Here is a 16,849-nt window from a genome sequence, read left to right as displayed (position 1 = left end):
AAACGTTGGACTGGTGAAAAATAAAGAGTGTTGAGACAAAAAAGGATACAAATTTTTGATTTATTTAATAAATAATTACCTTGTCTCAAGAAATTGAAATAATCTAATTCTCTTGTTTTAGATCCCATTTTATTGAAATTTCGTTCAATTCTAAGCATTTGGCCCGTATTACGTGTTATGGATTATGTATTAGGTGAAAATTGTTACAGTAGAAATAAGTATTTAGTTCAATTAATTTTCAATAGGGGTTAAAGATGTTTGAAGAGTTTTAGGAAAAATTAAAATAGATGTAATTTTAGGAAAAGAAACAGCCAAACCTGATTTGAATAAACAATGCTATTACATGCTTGACACACAGCTGCAGTTTCAATACTTTCTTCCTCTGTACATCGTTTACAATCACAAACAAAATAATATGTTGACCATAATTCAGAATGCCTTTCTTCTTTCTTACCAAGTCCCTCAACATATGATATTCTAACCTGAAATAAAATATAACTTTTGAATGAATATTTAAAACTATATTCCATTTAATTTAAATGAGTAGAATCCTCAGGTCATCCATCATCTATGGTTTCCTTGAACAATAAAGTTTAAACCACAGTTGTTTATAAATATTACAGGTAGCAAACAATAATTTTTTTTTAATCTACATATATATTTTATTAAAAATATTTTTTCAATCACAATTATTTTATTCATCAAAGAGATGAACATACAGGTCATCAACTATGCAAAATAAATTTATGTTTATTAATCCAAAAGCTAAGATTCATTAAATAATACACTCACTGATTTTAGTAGGAAAACACTTAATAAATACTTTAGCTTACAAACACGTAAGCAATATTACAGATAAAAAATCCGATTAATTTCCTAGAATTCATTGAAGAATAAAATTGCAACAAACCTTCGACCAATCATAATCAGAAATATCTTCAATAGTTCTGATAGACAGAGTTGTCCCAGAGAACACAGCAACAGAATTGGGAGTACAAGAATGATCAATCGTTGAAGCACCAAGATAGATACCAGTTCCTAAAGTAGTCATTTCTCCATCAAGGATGCTAAATCCATTCACAATCATCTAATTTCAACAATAATTTACGAGTCAGAAGAACATTTGTTTAAAACACTCTAACTTTAACTTTTTTTTATTTATAAAAATTACAGTTTTATTGATTTAAAACATATCTTTAGTAGTTTGAAAGATCTGTACATAAACTATGAAAGGCATAGGATAGGTATTTGTAATTTATACCAGTTATGTCAGTAAGAATAAATCTTTATTATTTTTAATTTATTACAACTCATTAAATTTAAATTATACTTATTTTATTAAATAAAAGCCCATTGTATATTTAAATAAAATTAGTATACAATAGATAGGGAATCATCGAGTAAATGAGTTTCAAAAATAAATCTACTATAAAACAGAATATCAACCAAAAAGAAAACATTAAGAATAGATATGAACTAGATAATAGAGAAGTTAAAAAATAAAATAAAATCTAAAAATACTTACTCGGCCATATATTCCCAAGAACTCAGGGTAATTGGGGAGACTATCTTTTCCTAAAAAATCTATCAAGACACCATAGAGAGATTTGGCATGTTCCATGCGTTTTGAGTCAGATTTAATGTCAGGATAATCTATAAAATATATAGTGAATTCTAGTACTGTTAGAAAGTACATGATAAATCCCACACATACTAAGTACAATATGAGATAAAAGGTTGTTACCACTAGGTTATTACAAGATTTATAGATCTCTAAAATGAATAAACTAATAAATTTTTAAATAGATAAATTTAAATAAGGAAAAACAACTTTTTTTAGGAAAAATGTTTAAAAAAAAAATTTTTAAAAACAAAAATTAATAAGGTTAAAATGTTTAGGGAGACAAAGTGTAGGCCCTTTTTCAAAAATAAAATAAAAATAAAGTTAACTATGAAACGTTAGTTTACTTTTCAATTCTTTTTTTAGGTAGGTAAACTAATCTCAAAGCTAAGTTATATTAAATTTTATCAACACTAAACGATTATTATTTTTCAAACTGAATAAACCTGGCACATGTTTTTGCACCAGTAGTAAGCATCAAAACTTTAAAACTCATAAAATGAAACTTCTATATATAGAAAAAAGTAACTAAAGGGTGATTTAAACCAAATTTTCTAAAAAAAAAAAAAAAATGGTCTAAACACTAAAAAACATCTCATTAAGCTGAATAGCACGGAGAATTATTTTTTCTGTTAATGTCTGATATAACTAACCAAGAATCATTTGACTGCAGAGATCTTTCTAAAAGAAATTCAGTACAAGTGAATCTTTAAAAATATTGTAATTTTAGAGGGAATCAAGCCAGTTTGTAAAGAAAGATTAGTCTTCTGCCGTCGCCAACTTAGAATTCTCCTGTTTGATTGGAAGAAGAATATTACCCCTTTTTCAGGGAGTTTATCTATGGATGGAAGGTTGTAAACACCACGTACTTCACGTTGAAAGGACCCCACAACTAGACACTGGGGGGGGCCACCAAGAGTAGCCTCTGCGTGATACCAGAACTGAATCGGACTGGCATAATAGAGGAGGTAACCAGACAGATGCAGAAGACCAGGGGGACTAGACCAGGTACCAGAGAGATGGAGAATGATAAGGTATAGTAGCTCCATTAGTAAGGTGTTCAACTGAGTAATGGGCTACTCCACAAATGGTTCCAACAATTGAATTAAAATCCTATTACAATTTAAAATAAGAAAACTAGCAAAATAAAGGGTTATTTATTGGCATCAGTGAGATACATATTAACCCATACATAACAACCCACTGCAGCCAAAAACTCTGTAAGCTGGAATGATATCCCTCATTCATTCTACTTTCTTTGTATCTTTTTATTTTTTAGCCTTGATGAAGACCTACATTGAGGTTGAAACGTGAGCAATGAATAATGGTTGAAAACTATTTTTTGTTTCTTCTTGATCACAGCCCTGACCATCATGGTTACATACAGTCAATAATCTACATAAATAAGAAAAAAATATCCATCTAAAATAATAACAACCCTATGTCATCACCTATTTTAATTTAATGAAAAAAAAAAAAAAAATTAGAAGAGAAAATACATTTTTGCCTTCAAAAATTATAGATTTTAATGGAAGATCTTACTCAGATCTTCTTAACTACACAAAATCATTTTACTAGAAGTGGTAACATGAGGATAAATAAATGTAATTTTCAAGAACCCAGATATCTACGATGTTAAACAATTTAAAGGTGTAAATAAATTATGACAGCTTTATAAATGAAGTTTTTTTCTAATTACTGTAAAAAAAAAAAAAAAAAAACCTGCAACGTTGCTACCAATGATGGTTCTTGGGTCCAGTACTAGGTAAGGAAGTACTGTTTCCTGACCAACAATTATACAAGGAGGTGATTTGGTCAGTATCATGCTTAACTACCAGGTTTTTATCCCTTTTTAAAGAATAGCCACTTTTTTAGAGTCTGGGTGTATCCCAGAAGGGTCAATCTACAGCTGATATAACAGAATAAAGAATTATCTGCCTTAAGACTTGAACTTCAAGATCGGATCACAATGCCTTATCACTGAGCTATCCCGCTCCTATTATATTTTAAATACAAAACAAAGTCTCATATCTTTCAATAAATTAATAATTCATTCTAAATAAAAATTATTATTATAACAACATAAATAATTAATTATGGGCCAGCAACAAAAACAGAAAGAGTAAAACTATGTATAAGAACAACAACTGAGCTTCATGATAAATCCCACCTACTGTGAAGAAGTTGATAAGTCTAGTTAATTAGGTAACAAGTGAACAATTTTTTCGGTTGGTACAGAATAAACAATTATTTGACCATACAGAATTAAATAGCCAGCATAAAGTAGTATATAGAGATAACATTACCATAAAATAATTTTATGGTATATAAAAAGATTAATGGCATTTATTAATCAAGGTAATCTCTATTCTGTAAAATCATTAAAAAAATATTATTCACACATCAAGTATTGTTTTATGAAATCAAACCTATATATTAGTTTTTTATACATAAAAAACGTAAAATAACAATTATTGCTGCACACAAAACAGAGAAAACATGTAATTAATAAAGCAATAGTAATTAATAATAAAAGAAATTATTCCTACGGGACATAAGATCTTTGAACATCCGAAAGCTCTGTTTCCCATAAAAACCCTTTTCCGCATCACCACCTCTCTAAAATAAAAATATTAATATAATCTCAATAGAAGTCAGAAAACATGATTTCAAATCATATTCTAAATAAAGCACAAACCTTGAGCTTCATAATTATTTTCGCCAACAAGCGAGCTGCATTAGGCAATTCTAAATTAGGTGGAATGGTTCTGATCCGAGAACACTCAACCTTATGATCAGGCCATTCTGCTTTCTGACAAGAAATATCACAATACCTTACATAAGCACAACCTGAACACCTTAGTAAATCAGTTCTAGAAAATTAACAATGCAGCAATATAGTTTAAGGTTTATTTAATAAAAAATACAGTAATATTATAATTAGAAATAAATGTGATATACTTTGAATAACAATGATCACATCTTATAGCTCTAAGATCTGATTGAAGAACATGGATAAAAGGTTTTTCTTCATGAATTACAGTCCCTTTTGGTACTGAAACATTTTTTAAACTCATATATCATAAAATATAAAGTGTGAGATAAAAGTCAAAGTAATTTATACCATAGGTTATTAAAACATTATATATTATCATAAAAACTAGTTAACAACCTCGTTTCAGAGTGACATGTTTGCAAGGCATATTAATAAAGAATTCTAGAAATTCAAAATAAAACCACCAAAAATAGAACAACGGGTAACGTCTCTACGTCAATCGATCCAAGGAGAAGTATGGAAAATAAAAGTTAACATAATCATAATTAATTTTCTTTTTGTCAGAAGGGATTTCACAAACAACTTGTGTTGTCATAATCAGTTCATTCAATTCATGTCATGAAATCAAAATTTTATCAGATATTTCTTATCCAACAAAAAAAATATATAACATTTATTTTTCCCTAAACTTCAATAATTTATTAATAAAGATCGTTCTTCAGTATTTGTATTTAATTAATACAATAGAATTTTCTAATATTGATTTTAGAACTAAACATTATTAATAATTCATTCTGGATTAACGAAAGACGTGGACACACTGAAGCCAAAGATACAAATTCATCCTATAGTGCCGATAATTTATAGATTCCTTCAATGTTCCCATCTCCATTTATATCAAAAGAATTTTGAAGAATTCATTAAAAGTATACAAATTTTAATCCTAATCCATAAAACTTTTCCGTAGATAGTGTAACAAAAAAAATAAAGATCGTCACGTAACTTCCATGCTCAATTTGCTCTCATATCCTGCATTCGAAAATTTGTGCCCTTATACTATACAGCTTTTAGTTCGATATTACTTCTTCTTCCTCAAGATTATCAACAAACATTCCACTGAACTTACGCCTAACCACCGTATTTTCTCTCAAACCTGAATTTCAATTACAAGGATTCACCATCTGTAACTAAACACTATGGATGAGAAACGTTCAGATTAAACTTTTTGAAAATTAATTTTTCTTTTGTGATAAGGGTTTATTCGAAAGAAACTCTCTAAGTAGAAATAACATCTGTTCTATGATGATGTCCTTCTCTTAATCGGAAGATCATCATTTAAGCTGTGATATTTCTTAAGTCCGAAAAAAATCAACAAAACAATTTTAATGAGTCTTAAAAAAATTATATAAAATCAATGTATCATTCTATAGAGATTATCGTCAACCATCGATTCGTAGAATACCTGTACCTTTCTTTTTTTTTACCAAGAACTCTTCAAAATGTTTCTGTGATGTAGCATTAATTTTAACTTTTTAAATGGTAATTTTTTTTTCAGTGTTATGGGTATAACAACTGAAGCAACGAGATTTCAGTCAACTCTAAGAAACGTTCCAGAACTCCTTTAGTTAGAACTCCTGGTGAATGGATTGAAATAGTGAAGCTTTCATAAGAACCACTAATTCCAGAAGATAGTTATATGTTATTATATTTTAGATTTATCGAACAAATAATAACATGTTGACAATAACAAGTTGACATACCGATTCAGGCCAAGAATCCGCCTCACACTAATATCACAGGGGATAAGACAATTATTGAAAGCAAATATAAGTTACCAAGGAACTGCTACTCCATCATCTGCGGTAATGACGTATTCACTTGCCCTATTGGTGTGCAAATATTTGGATCGAGACATTAACTTGTATTGAGGTACACTCTTGCCCAATCGAATTCAATATGTTTTCCAATCGGAATGAAACGAGTTGTGTAACCATTACAATGTTCCTCAAATGTTCATATGTTGGACTTGGAGGTAAGCAATAGAAGCAAATATATGGCAATTGATATTGGGCACGGGTGTGGTCATAACAATATTGACTGCTATCCTGACTATGTCATCACTAAAAAAAAAAATTTTCATCATAAGAATCAATTGCCTATGTTTACCTTTGTTACGTTCACCTTTTTTTCTCTATTCCATCAACATTGAGGTTACATGATCTACTTGTATTACAGTAGTGTTTTACCAGTCACAAGTAAGTATTCTGAACATCTATCTGAATTAATCTTATAAATTTGTCTCATAAACGCCGGAAGTATGACCAATCCTGATTTTCTCTAAGAACTAAATTTCTTCGTATTTGATTTAATGAAGGTATAATTCCTTTTGTTTCTTATTTAAAGTGATTAGTACTTCCTGTCACCAAATAACAAATCGACGCAAGTAAAAATTGTTTTAACAAAAATACATCTCAATTGCAACAGTTCAATGAAAACTGGGTATTTTTCATTACATACAGAACAGAGGTGGCGAGATTATCCACCCCACCTCCACTGGTAAAAACATCTAATTGATGAAGACGATATTCACTGACAAGAACTCTTCTGGAACGAGGGTATTGAGTGGAAGTCGATATATTTACCTAAAATTATTATAACATCAAAAATCATTAATTTTTCCATGGGAACACAATGACTTCACAGGATATTAGTTTCTACCCCTGTCCACTGCTCGCCATAAAGATAAATGTATACAAAACAGGGACAGATCCAGTGATTGTCTTTAGAGAAAAAAAACTTGTCTAAGCTTGTTATTTGATTTAATTTCCTTACATTTTCCTGCTTGAATCAATAATACATAAACCCAATTGTTTTACTTGGAATCCAAACTACGGTCAACGATGTCTTTCTAGTAAAAGCTATTTAATAGAATTGAGAAAACTGTCCGGTGTTAAGCGAGATCTTCAGAACATTAAGATTTTAATTTTTCAATAGAGAATATATATTTTTAAAAATTCATCATATAATTATAACTACGATACATTATTGTTGTATTTTTAAGATAAATAAACGTTTTCATTTCTTTAGGAGGAAGGTACCCATGAAACAAAAATGGCATGAAAGTAGAAAAGTAGGAAGATATCTTTTTCATTCCAAAGAAATATGGGATTAATATATCGATTAAAAGAAACTTTCAATGTTGATAACAGATTCTTTGTGTTTAAACAGTGTTTAAGAGCTTGTCATGATGAGTCAGGGGGAAAATTGACATATGATAATACTTTTCACTCTCGTTTTTTACAATAGCTCGAACTTTTAAACAATGTCGTTAGTTGTAAGTATTATTTGAAAGAATTTCATTACAATCTTTTTGGGAGTTGTAATCTATTAACGATTTTATAAAAATCTAGGCAGAGTATGCTGTCCAAATGAAATGTCATTCCTGTGCTGAAAAAATAAAGGCTTCATTAAAGGATGTTGAAGGCATAACTGGCTTTGAGGTCTCTTATGAAAAGGGTACAGTTCTGGTGGAATCTAGCTTGCCTTCCTCTGTCATTCAACAGAAGTTGGAATCTAATGGAAATACTGCTGTATTAAAAGGTTATGGAGGCAAATTAGGTAGATTTCTTTGATTTATTTTATGAGGATAAATTATATTTTGTTTTTATGTAATGAAATCGTTTATATTTCCTTACATATAAACCTTTTTTTATTGATTGTTTACAACTCTATTGCTTTAAAATATAGCTATACAATGTAAACTTATGTGTGAGCCAATAACTCACTTTATATAGAAAGAAGTACTTAACATGTTTAGGTAGGATGATTGTCTTTTCACTTGGTGTCATAGCATGTTCTTTTGGCTGTCTTCTCTGGTTGGTCATTGTGGTGATCTAATTCCCTTTTTCCCTACTTCCGTGGGATTTCCTCCCACTACTTTAACGCCCTGTTGATAAGACTGATAATTTAACATATGTTTCTTTTATACTTAACTTTGTTGGTTACAATTTATGTCAGATTTATTCTGTTAATAAAAACCTATCTTTGGGTAAAACTTTCGTTTATCATTCACAACAATTTTATTAACAGAATAACGCGTTTTTATTTACTATAAGACTTGAAATGGAGAAGTATTTGAAACCTGATAAATTCAGTGCAAACCCTCCTACTTCAGGTAAGGAATTTACACATTGGTTGAAAATTTTTGAGAACTTTGTTGCTGCATCTACCGAACCACTGAACGACGACGACAAACTTAAGGTGCTCGCCAATTTTCTCTCATTTAGTGTTTATGAATTGATCTCTGAATGTACGACGTATGAAGATGCTATCAAGACACTCAAGGACGTGGTTATATAACCTGAAGGAGAGATCTTTGCTCGACATTTATTAGCAGTAAGGAAACAAAAGCAGGGAGAAGGTATTGATCAATACATTCAAGCCTTGAAACTCTTGGGAAAGGATTGTGATTTTAAACCAGTCACTGCCGAGGAACATAAGAACCAATACATTCGAGATTCATTCATTTATGGGTTGCTTTCACCCCAAATCCGCCAGCGCATTCTTGAAGAAACTAAGACATTAAGTTTGGAGGAGGTCATTCAACGTGCACAAGCCCTTGAGCTAGCTCAAAAACAAGTAGATGGCTATACTCATGGTGCTAGTGACCTTGCGTTTGCAGGCACTAGTGCTATACCAAGTTGTGTCCTGAGTACTGACAAAGATCGTGACTGTTCCGAGGATGTGTGTGCTGGAATGCGAGCTGGTAAGAACAAATGGTGGGTTTGACCGGCACCCACGATCTTCGTGTCCAGCTCTTGAATCAAAACCAGTCACTGCCGAGGAACATAAGAACCAATACATTCGAGATTCATTCATTAATGGATTGATGATAAAAACTCCAAACAAGGTAAGCAAGTCTCTGCTTCTATTCTTGCTTCCATCAACAGCAGCTTCTTACCCCAGCTGAGCCATGCTGTCATATCGGGATCTGTCAATGGAATACCCTGCCACTGCTTGGTGGATACTGGGAGTTCAGGTAGCTTTGTTAGCCGACTCTTTGCTAACAAATTCAACATTCCTATCAACCCAAGTGAGAGCCAGGTATCTATGGCTTCTACTTCCCTGTGGACTAGAGTTGAGGGACATATTCTTGTCAAGCTGGAAATTGCTGAACATACATACTCGAACTGCAAACTAGCTGTTTTGAATGAACTTTGTTCTGATGTACTAATAGGTCATGATATATTGAAGGAACACTCAAACATTCTAATGAACTTTGGAGGTGACAAGGCTCCCCTCTCCATCTGTTCGTCAATTGCCAAGGTTGAGCCTCCACACCTATTCAGCCATCTTTCGCCGGAGTGTCGACCAACAGCGATCAAGTCACGTCGATACTGTGATGCTGATCAGAAATTCATTGAAAAGGAAGTGACACGAATGCTTGCAGAAGGGGTCATTGAACCCAGTAATTCACCATGGAGGGCACAAGTTCTAGTTGTGGATGGAAATAGTAAAAAAAGACTAGTAATTGATTATTCGCAGACCATAAATAAGTATACCCTGCTGGATGCTTATCCCTTACCAAATATTGATGTCCTAGTTCGAAAAGTGGTCTGTTATTCACACTTTAGCACAATTGACTTAAAAAATGCATACCATCAAATCCCAATTCGAGAAGAAGAAAAAAAGTTCACTGCTTTTGAAGCTAAGGGAAAGCTATATCAGTTTACGCGCATTCCATTTGGTGTGACGAATGGAGTAGCCTGTTTCCAGCGTGTGGTGGACCTAGTTATAACTAAGGAGAATCTCACAGGAGTGTACGCCTACCTTGACGACATCACAGTTTGTGGGATGGATAAGCAAGACCACGACCAAAACCTAAACAAACTGATGGCTGCTCTCGATAAGCTTGGCATTGTCAATCAAGTTACAATTTATGTCAGATTTATTCTGTTAATAAAAACCTATCTTTGGGTAAAACTTTCGTTTATCATTCACAACAGTCATGTTTTGACTGTTGCCTGTATGGTTAGCTTGGTAGTTTCTTCTTGAATTGACGGAAATGGGCTGTCATCATCCATTTTGGTGAACCAATGCTGACCAGGTGATATTGTTGGATTTTTCTTAGAGATAAATGCAGGCTTAAGACGATTTCTCTTTACCATTGATAAGGATTTTAAACATATTGTCTGCTTTTCACAACACTTTGTAAGCTTCATGATATGGTGGGGTGACCAGTGCTTAATTAAATCCTTTGTTAAGAACACCGGGGCGGAAGTCTTTAGAAATATTTTATGTTACGTGCCTGTAGGTTTATAATTTTTGAAGATATTTGTTGTAGTCTATTGCTCTATGCTTCCAGTTGCCTGGATACCACAAAGTGATTCTAGATAATTATACTATTTTATATATATTTGATAATTATACTATCAAAAAAATAAAATAGTATAATTATCTACTATGAGTTTTTTTGACCGCACCCGGACCATATTCCATTCATCTATACACACGGTCAATCAATAATCTTCCAGAAAGTGATTCTATGGTTTGTGCATCTAAATCTGCTTTATCCCAACTTTATAGGCCTATATGAAATTCTTCTTATTACTTAGGTGATAAATAAGTGCAGATTTTGCCATCATTCAACAAGGTCATTGCTTTGCTGGTAGTAAGCAATTATATGAACAATTTGAGCTCTCAATCATTTGATTTGAGCAGTGGTTACCAAGAAACCGGAACCATTATTGAGAGGAGTTGAAATTGCACCTTCAACTGAAGGCCAGATGCTACTTAACTTTAGAATACACTGATTAGGTTAATCAGTGGACTGTATGTAATTCAATAATGTAATTCAAGGTGAAAGAAAATGAATTTATTTAGCAATTTAGAGGGTTGTGGACAGTGAATAAGAGCAAACATATACTAGAATCTATGGTATAAACATGTGTGGAATATGGTAGATTTATAATTTTCAATGATATAGTAATATTGATTCATTAATGTGCATTCAGATCCGGTTACAGGGGATTAGTGATGGGAAATAGAGAAAGTTCACTTAGGTGGACCTTTATGTAAATGCAGGTGGCATCTTGTCTCTCTTTATCTTCCTCCCTCCTGGCTCTCGTCTGTAATCAGGGAGCCACTTCCTTAAGTTACTCTTGAATTCAGGGAAAAATGAAGATAATTAATAACTCCGTATCTCAGAAGAAAAAAATGACACTCTTCTCATATTTACTTAATACAACTGGAAGCTAGAGACTCTTTATTACTGTTACTATTAGACATTTGTTCAAATTGTGGGGGGCCACCTGCTGTTCACATCTTTCGTTGATTAAACAAAACAGCACCCTTGATTGGTGGAAATATTTTTTGTCATATCAAAACCATTAAGAATGTGCGAGCGGTGCGCTGCAGTTTTTTCGGACATCAGAAAAAAGCTTCTGGCTATCTGTTGTATCTTATCTTATCTTATTGATCGGGAAGCTTTAGATCATAGAAGTAGTCCTACTATATTGATGTGAACCACTGAAAAATTTTTATCTGGAGACAATTATTTAGGCAGTTATTTATCTAAGAGACCAGAAGAATGATTAGGTTTATGAAGCAAGTATAAGCTCAATTTGGTCTACCAGAGACGATTTCTCCACATAATTATTTACCTTTTCATCATTATAATTATTTACCTTAAGATAGTCAAACTTTCAGAGATTTTTTCTGCTCTATAGTTTTGTATTGGATCTAAATTGGAGCACCTTTTATCACTTGAGATCAATGAAGATATATTGGGTTTTATTCCATCAAGTGCAGTTTAAAGACAGCTCTTGTGGACTCATCTCTGTTAGACTTATAAATGATTTTGAACTGATTCCTGTTGGACTATCTTAATGTGCCCCATACCACTTCACTTGCTCTGGCTAGTAGCCAGTTTAAAACTAGGATTAAACTCTTGCAATCTTTGGCGATGTCTACTAAGGTGCAATAGGCTCAGAATAAACAAGTGGATGAACATCGTGGGATACTCACTCCTATCAACCTATATCTTGAGGGAAGTTTGGTATAAGTTAGGAACTATCACCATTATGGTGACAAATTGCAAAATGTTTAGGATCTCGAAAGTTACACGTTTTTGTACTGATTCTGAATAATTTCTGGACTAGGCATGTGGATTAAATACATGTAACTTTTGTAGCACCAAAAAGCCTTCAAACTTATTTAGATTTCAGGGAACCTACCTCAACATGTCTGCCTGATGAATTTATACTTAAGCCAATTCAGGAGGCTCTAGCCAATCACCATTGTACTTCTCTGAATACAAAGCAACATGAACAATCCAATGGTGCAGCTCACCCTCAACATATGACGAAACCAAAGAAGGCTGATTGAAGAAATATAAAAAACAAAAAGAGAAAGGAAAGTTAAAGAAATCGTTTTGTCTGTTAATGTTTTTGTTTCAGTCAAGGTTTTAATTTTCCCAATTAGAGGGAGGAAATTGTAATTTATAAATATTAATTTAAATATAAAATAAGTATCCAATGTTGACAAGATGCTGAACAGATTTGATTATTCAGAGATGTTCAGTGTTGAAGTATAATAAAGTTTTTCTTAAATATCATTATTCCTTAAAATTCTCTTAAATTTAACTATTTTTATAACATGTGTGCGAGCCATATTTACCACAGTATATTAAGCAGTTTTTTAATTGTTTAAAGTTAAGAACAGAGATAGAGGAGATAATGTAACTACTGCTGCTGTAGCCATGTTGGGATATCCAGTTGGATTTAGTAAAAATATGGTAAAGGGAGTGGTAAGATTTGTTCAAGCAGATGAAGATGTCTGTATTATCGATGGTACCATTGATGGATTGACCCCAGGGTGCCATGGTCTTCATATTCATGAATGTGGGGATATTTCTCAAGGTTGTGACAGGTAATTTATAGTTTAATAATGATCCATTACTTTAAAATGTATTTTTAAGTCAAGTTTTACCTGTTACCTTTCCATTGGCAGTTAAGTTATTATATACAATTTCTTTAAAACCATTGAAGAAAGGCTCTTGTTTATGCTGCTATTCGACATGTTTTGATATATTTCTAATTTAACCTTGTCAATTCTTCATTTATTTATAACATGTCAATTTTTACACAAGTTTTATATATCGAATTGGAAAGCTGTATGGGTTCCCGTTTCAAAAGATAATGTTTGCAAACCTGCTTCTCTGTACCATTCAGTAATTTCTCTGTAATTGTGTTTAGACCATTTCTCCTTTAATTCCCTTATTCGTTAATTAATCTAGTTTTAAACTGTGCGATTTTAGGTTCATTTTGGTTTTACCTTTGCTTTTTTATCAGCATTAAGTTATTTTAAGGATGGATATAATTATATATATACTTTTTAAACAAAAGTACAAATAAGAAGTTTTTTAATTATTTACATATACCATGGAATGGTCTTTAGAATGTTATTTCCCAATTGTTGTTCATTGTGCAGGTACATATCAACTCTTGATGATTATTAGTTCCTAAAAATAATGGTGTAGTCTATTTCAATTTATTGTCTTTATTCAATATTTATTAAATTACTTCATGTTATTAAATAATAAAAAAAAAACTAAAAACAGAATCGTTGATAACTATAGGGCAAGATGCAATTTTAAATTTTTATTGAATAATGAATATTGAAAATTTTATTGATAGGCTGTTTCAGACAATGATGTGTCATTTGGTCTTCATGACTGATTTATTTACTGTTTCTGTTTATAATAATATAACTTGATAAAGAGAAAGATTCATGATTTTATAATCTTTTAATACTAAAAAAAAAGTGCATTGTTTGTTAATTAAATTTTTATTTCAGTGTTGGTGATCATTTTGATATAAGTGGAGGATGTCATGGTGGGCCTCATGATGGACCTGGAAAGAGGGTAAGTACTTGCCTGTATATTTTAATTAAAGATACTTTAATTCTCAAATGGGACATGTCTACTTCTTTATTCATAATATTATTTTTATTTTCCGTATCCTGTGTGTACATTAGAAATAATAATATCTATTATTATATAATACAATATACAATAAGTATACACCCTGTCCATGCCATGTGTGGCTGATCATACCTGTATCTAGCTGTCATAAAAGTTAATATAAATTTTATAAAACATCACTAGATGGTGTTAAGGTTGAACTGTCTCAAAAGCATATCTACTACTGACAACAACTTTCTACAACAGTCTGGATACAGAGCCCAGCTTCATGCATGCTACTTCAACATTTCCTTCCATTGTGTTCTCTAGTTGAAAAGTGATAGTAAGGCGCTTGTAGCGGCAGTGGGGGTTCAAAATTGAACTTACCAATACTACCGGCCACTAATAAATTAGGACTGGTTCCGCTTCCCCAGGTGATCGTATAATTTTTCGGAGCTTAACATTTTAAATAAAAGTAGCAATGTGTTTTATGGTCTCAGGGGACTTGGTCCCTGGCAATGCCTATTGAGGAAATTTTCCCAGGCATTGCCTTAACTGAGACTGGCTATTAAAAATGAACAATAAAATTATATATATATCTACTGCCTCAGGGGACTTGCTCCCTGACAATGCCAATGGGGACTTGATCCCGGCATTGTCTTAACTGAGACAGTATTACTCTGAAGGGACTTGCTCCCTGGCAATGCCTTAAAATGAGAATTTATTAAAATTAAACAATAAATTTAATTTGGAATCTATCTATAAAAAACACAATTATTGATAAGAAAGTAATATATATTGAGGAAAACAAAAATAACGCAGCAGTTAGAGAAAGAAATGGTAAGCCAAAACAAAATAATAATAGTGTTAGTGAGTTAGATCCAATTTTGACTATGGGTGCCATCGCTGAGATGAGACGCTGATGATGTGAGTCACCGTTTTTGATTAATGAAAGAGGTAAGATGCTCCCTTACTTGAAATGAGTGGCAGGACCACGATATGGATAGATTTCACTTGTTGGATCTGCAGAGATGGGCCGGCTTCTGTGCTGGGTGCCGCCATCACCACACTCGTCCTGGGCATCCTTCGCCTAGCGCTGGTAACAGAGTGGGGTCGGTTCTTGGTGGCATCCTCAGACCCCAACTTCAAGGGATTATCCCTACCAGGGCTGGCTGTTCCTGCCTTCCAAGACGGCGCCAAATTTCAAATCAATCAAAATTCAAATCCAGTTAAACCTAGAATCTCTTAGGTTCAGTCTCTGGCCTGAACAGCGCTAAAACATCCAAAAATTCCTTAAGTGCTTAATTTGACTGCCATATTGTGCAGTCTCATCAACATAGTTATTGGCTAGTAACTAGTCATCTTATTGTTTTACATACTGCTATACCTTTTCTTGGTAATGCATAATCAGTCAATGTGATTGGCTTTCCAGACCTACATTGAATGATTTGTCTTCATCTTCACTGTCACTCAGATTTATTATTGGAAAGCTCTAGACTTTTATTTAATCATCTTTTATTACATTTTTAACTTTTATTAGTAAAAGTTTTAGTTTGATATGTTTAGAGAAAAATTTGATTGCAATTAGCGATTTTGAGTGAATTTTTAGTTTTAGTTTTTCTGAATTTCGGTTCAATTAATCGAGACTCTTGTTTTGATGGAGAAAAAATACCTAACAAAAATACAAGAAAATATATTCCTGATTAATTTAGTAGCAGATGATTGTGTCATGATTGCTCTTTCAAGCTGGTCATATGTTGCCAAATTTAAATTAAAGAAAAAGTAAAAGGGGTTTACAGCTAATACATAATTAAACCTTATTAATTATTTACAGTTCTGAGTAAGACAGGGAAAGATATTTTATTCCACAAAATTACATATTTGTGATAGAAATAATAGCTTACCTATCATAGATCGTAATTTAGTATACATTTGATTTTCATATGTGGCCAATGTAGCGTTACCTTAGCAACCTCAAAACTCTAGCCGGTTCAATTCTGGCCTGGGTGGGTTGACTTCTATTTCATGATGGCAACACAGAATGAAAACTTGACCCTCCTTCATTGGTCAGAATAGGTTGGTTACCTATAGTATAAACCATTTTCCTCCTCTCCCGTATTTCAGATATGACCAGGTAGGTGGTAAGGAAAAAAAAAGATTTCGAAATAATTACTAAAAACGTTAACATTTATTTAAATTTGTAGCATACTGGTGATCTTGGGAATATTAAAGCCGATGAAGCTGGCCGTGCTGTTTTTAGGCTTGAAGATGATCTAGTGAAAGTATGGGATATAATTGGAAGAAGTATTGTTGTCACTTCTAATCCAGACGATTATGGAAAAGGTGTTTCAGAACAGTCATTGATTGATGGTTCCTCTGGTGAAAGGTATTGTTTAGAAAAACATATATTCTTTATAGTTTTCTTCATTGATATTAAACATTACAATAATAATAGTTATAAATTAAAAATAATTATTACCTGAAGGAGATT

At 32.3% G+C, this 16,849-nt stretch overlaps 2 protein-coding genes across 3 annotated transcripts in view; one reads left to right on the top strand and one right to left on the bottom strand.

Moving 5' to 3' along the window:
- Positions 1 to 4,928, bottom strand: part of Smyd3 (SET and MYND domain containing, class 3) — a 14,428-nt gene extending 9,500 nt beyond the window's left edge. For both annotated transcript variants that reach the window (XM_014434135.3, XM_067052381.1), the window contains exons 1-7: positions 4,794 to 4,928; positions 4,583 to 4,676; positions 4,320 to 4,494; positions 4,171 to 4,240; positions 1,526 to 1,653; positions 911 to 1,087; positions 318 to 482 (exon numbers count right to left, since the gene is read on the bottom strand). In XM_014434135.3, the coding sequence (XP_014289621.1) occupies positions 318 to 482; positions 911 to 1,087; positions 1,526 to 1,653; positions 4,171 to 4,240; positions 4,320 to 4,494; positions 4,583 to 4,676; positions 4,794 to 4,824 (840 nt within the window). In that variant the 5' untranslated portion in view covers positions 4,825 to 4,928. The remainder of the gene's footprint in view (positions 1 to 317; positions 483 to 910; positions 1,088 to 1,525; positions 1,654 to 4,170; positions 4,241 to 4,319; positions 4,495 to 4,582; positions 4,677 to 4,793) is intronic.
- A 2,648-nt stretch (positions 4,929 to 7,576) lies between these two features.
- Ccs (Copper chaperone for superoxide dismutase) overlaps positions 7,577 to 16,849 on the top strand; it is an 11,729-nt gene continuing 2,456 nt past the window's right edge. The window contains exons 1-5 of the mRNA XM_014434136.3: positions 7,577 to 7,731; positions 7,808 to 8,015; positions 13,109 to 13,325; positions 14,253 to 14,319; positions 16,563 to 16,744. Of these exons, the coding sequence (XP_014289622.1) occupies positions 7,720 to 7,731; positions 7,808 to 8,015; positions 13,109 to 13,325; positions 14,253 to 14,319; positions 16,563 to 16,744 (686 nt within the window). The 5' untranslated portion in view covers positions 7,577 to 7,719. The remainder of the gene's footprint in view (positions 7,732 to 7,807; positions 8,016 to 13,108; positions 13,326 to 14,252; positions 14,320 to 16,562; positions 16,745 to 16,849) is intronic.

This window comes from Halyomorpha halys, unplaced genomic scaffold (assembly GCF_000696795.3).
Source record: "Halyomorpha halys isolate HHAL.00 unplaced genomic scaffold, Hhal_1.1 Scaffold1311.1, whole genome shotgun sequence".
Classification (NCBI taxonomy): domain Eukaryota; kingdom Metazoa; phylum Arthropoda; class Insecta; order Hemiptera; family Pentatomidae; genus Halyomorpha; species Halyomorpha halys.
Note: the sequence above shows the minus strand (reverse complement) of the source record. Positions and strands in the feature narration are given on the sequence as shown.